Source organism: Zerene cesonia, chromosome 18 (assembly GCF_012273895.1).
Source record: "Zerene cesonia ecotype Mississippi chromosome 18, Zerene_cesonia_1.1, whole genome shotgun sequence".
NCBI lineage: Eukaryota > Metazoa > Arthropoda > Insecta > Lepidoptera > Pieridae > Zerene > Zerene cesonia.
In genome coordinates, this window is record NC_052119.1 from 6,530,885 (window position 1) to 6,533,022 (window position 2,138).

At 35.9% G+C, this 2,138-nt stretch overlaps 1 protein-coding gene across 1 annotated transcript in view; it reads right to left on the reverse strand.

Moving 5' to 3' along the window:
* Nucleotides 1-846: 846 nt before the first annotated feature.
* Nucleotides 847-2,138, reverse strand: part of LOC119833764 (toll-like receptor 7) — a 4,503-nt gene continuing 3,211 nt past the window's right edge. Inside the window, 1 exon segment of the mRNA XM_038357935.1 lies at nucleotides 847-2,138. This exon segment is cut by the window's right edge and continues 82 nt beyond it. Within this exon segment, the coding sequence (XP_038213863.1) occupies nucleotides 1,141-2,138 (998 nt within the window). The 3' untranslated portion in view covers nucleotides 847-1,140.

Here is a 2,138-nt window from a genome sequence, read left to right on the forward strand (position 1 = left end):
CAACTGAAACATCTTTATTAATTTCAACGAGGCAAATATATTACTTAATAATTTCGTATCAAAAATATAATACGAACGTATTTAACTAGACTCTAAAAAATTGCGCGCAATTTGAATCAGAAACAATGAAAAAGGTTGTTGAAACTTTATAAAAATACTGTATTAATATGACGCATTGAGTCAAGCAGAATTTTCTAAGACAAATAAATGCAATATGATGAAGGAACTCAGACACTGGATTCGAGCCAAATTGAATTTCCGATTATGGTAACTAGAATACTTTACTACTGAATGAAATGAGTCCATTCTGATGATTTGTGTCTTATTTTATTTGTGTTGGCTCGCATTCTAACGGCATTATAATGTGTGTAATAAAAAGTATGTAAGTGCATTGTGTTTCATTTGTTGATATAAATGTGAGTGCGAATTTCGTTAGCAAATGTTAGTTCAAAAGTATTAGTGTTTTGAATAATATTATTACAAATTGTCATCGTTATATACTCTTCCATTTAAAGTTTAGTTGAAAGTTATTGTTGTAACAACAATTAACAAAATTGCTTTATTTTGTATATAATTCGGAAATCATACTGTCAAATTATTGTGATTCAAACTGTGTAATTAAGTAATCAGTTTATAATTGATTGAACTTTACAAAGACAATTTACTATGATTATGTAATTCAAAACCTTGAATATAACTGAAACAAATGATTTTCTGTTAATTTGATTTAATTTACTTTTAACATATTAAAATGTTTTAAGAAAGAGGTCTTTTACAAATCTTGGAAAAATGGAATTTAACAAATTTAGATTAATAGAGAAGGGAGGATAAAATCAAAATACAATGTTATAAATCATCATCATTTTATTTTTATTTGTATAAATAACGCAATATTACTGATATTCATGTAGTATCATCACTTGGTTTTGCTATTTACAATATTACAATATGCTACAGCAGTCTTTATAAATTTATTACGAAACCTATGCACAGAATAACAAACAGGCAATAATAAGTTCACTTACATAAAATTTTGGTTTAGCACTTAACAACTAATAATTACAATATTTACATAAACATATAAACATCTAGGGAAATATTTACAACGTGACTGAGAATGAGCATGTACACAGCACGCTCCTAGACTAGGTAAGCTTGTACGGCATTGCCCGTGTCAACTAATGGGGGTGGAGGGGGCCACTGGCGAAGGTCTCGTCTTCGCCCTGGCGCCATGCCGTGTTCTAACGATGAATAGTCAGAATCTATCGAAGAATAGATGTGATCTGATATAGGCCTCCCATCGGGCCCGTACGCTACTCCCTGCGTTTGTCTTACCGCCGAAGGCGATTGTCGTACTTCAGTACTATACTCGGGAGGCGCGCTAGCACCCTGCCCGGGGCCACTTATCACAGGCGATTTATCGGGATATGGCAAAGTTCTATTACCCCCGCTCGGTACAGATGAATCTAAAGTGTACGTATTGATATTTTTTCTATAATTATGCGTCCGCGTCTTGTGGTTGGGATGCGACGCGTCTGGCATCATATACCTGAGCCGCTCCCAAAATCTCTTTTGTCCCCATCTTAATCGGGACCCCGTTTTTAGATACGGTCGCAAATCGGGGTCGCACATTGCATCCGCAACCACGGAGCACTCTTCTATTAGAACTAATTTATAAATGCATCCTTTTAGTGCTTCATGGAGCCCTTGTCGGAATTCGTACCGAGACCATTCTGTTTGCATAAAGTTTCTTGTTAGCACTAGTATTACTCGTTTAGAGGCTTCCGCTGCCTCGACCACCGGCGGCGCACATTGCATGTATTGTGCGCCGTGGTGCGGTATGTCTCTATAATGAAGGCAAAGGTGGTAAGATGGATTTCCATTTTCTAACTCATTAGCTAATGATTGTATAACGAATTCTTCATCTTTAGGGCTGTAGCATATGTATGCGTCATAAAGCTTTTCAGTTTCTTCAAATGTGCCATTTAATGCAAATACTCGAATCCCGCAATTAGTATACAGCCAAACTCGAAGTGAGTCTCTAAAGAGGAATAGCACGACGAGGGCTAATAAAATTAACATAAAGCCGGTTAGCGTCGAGACCATCATGGGAACATAGTTTGACACTAACATACTTC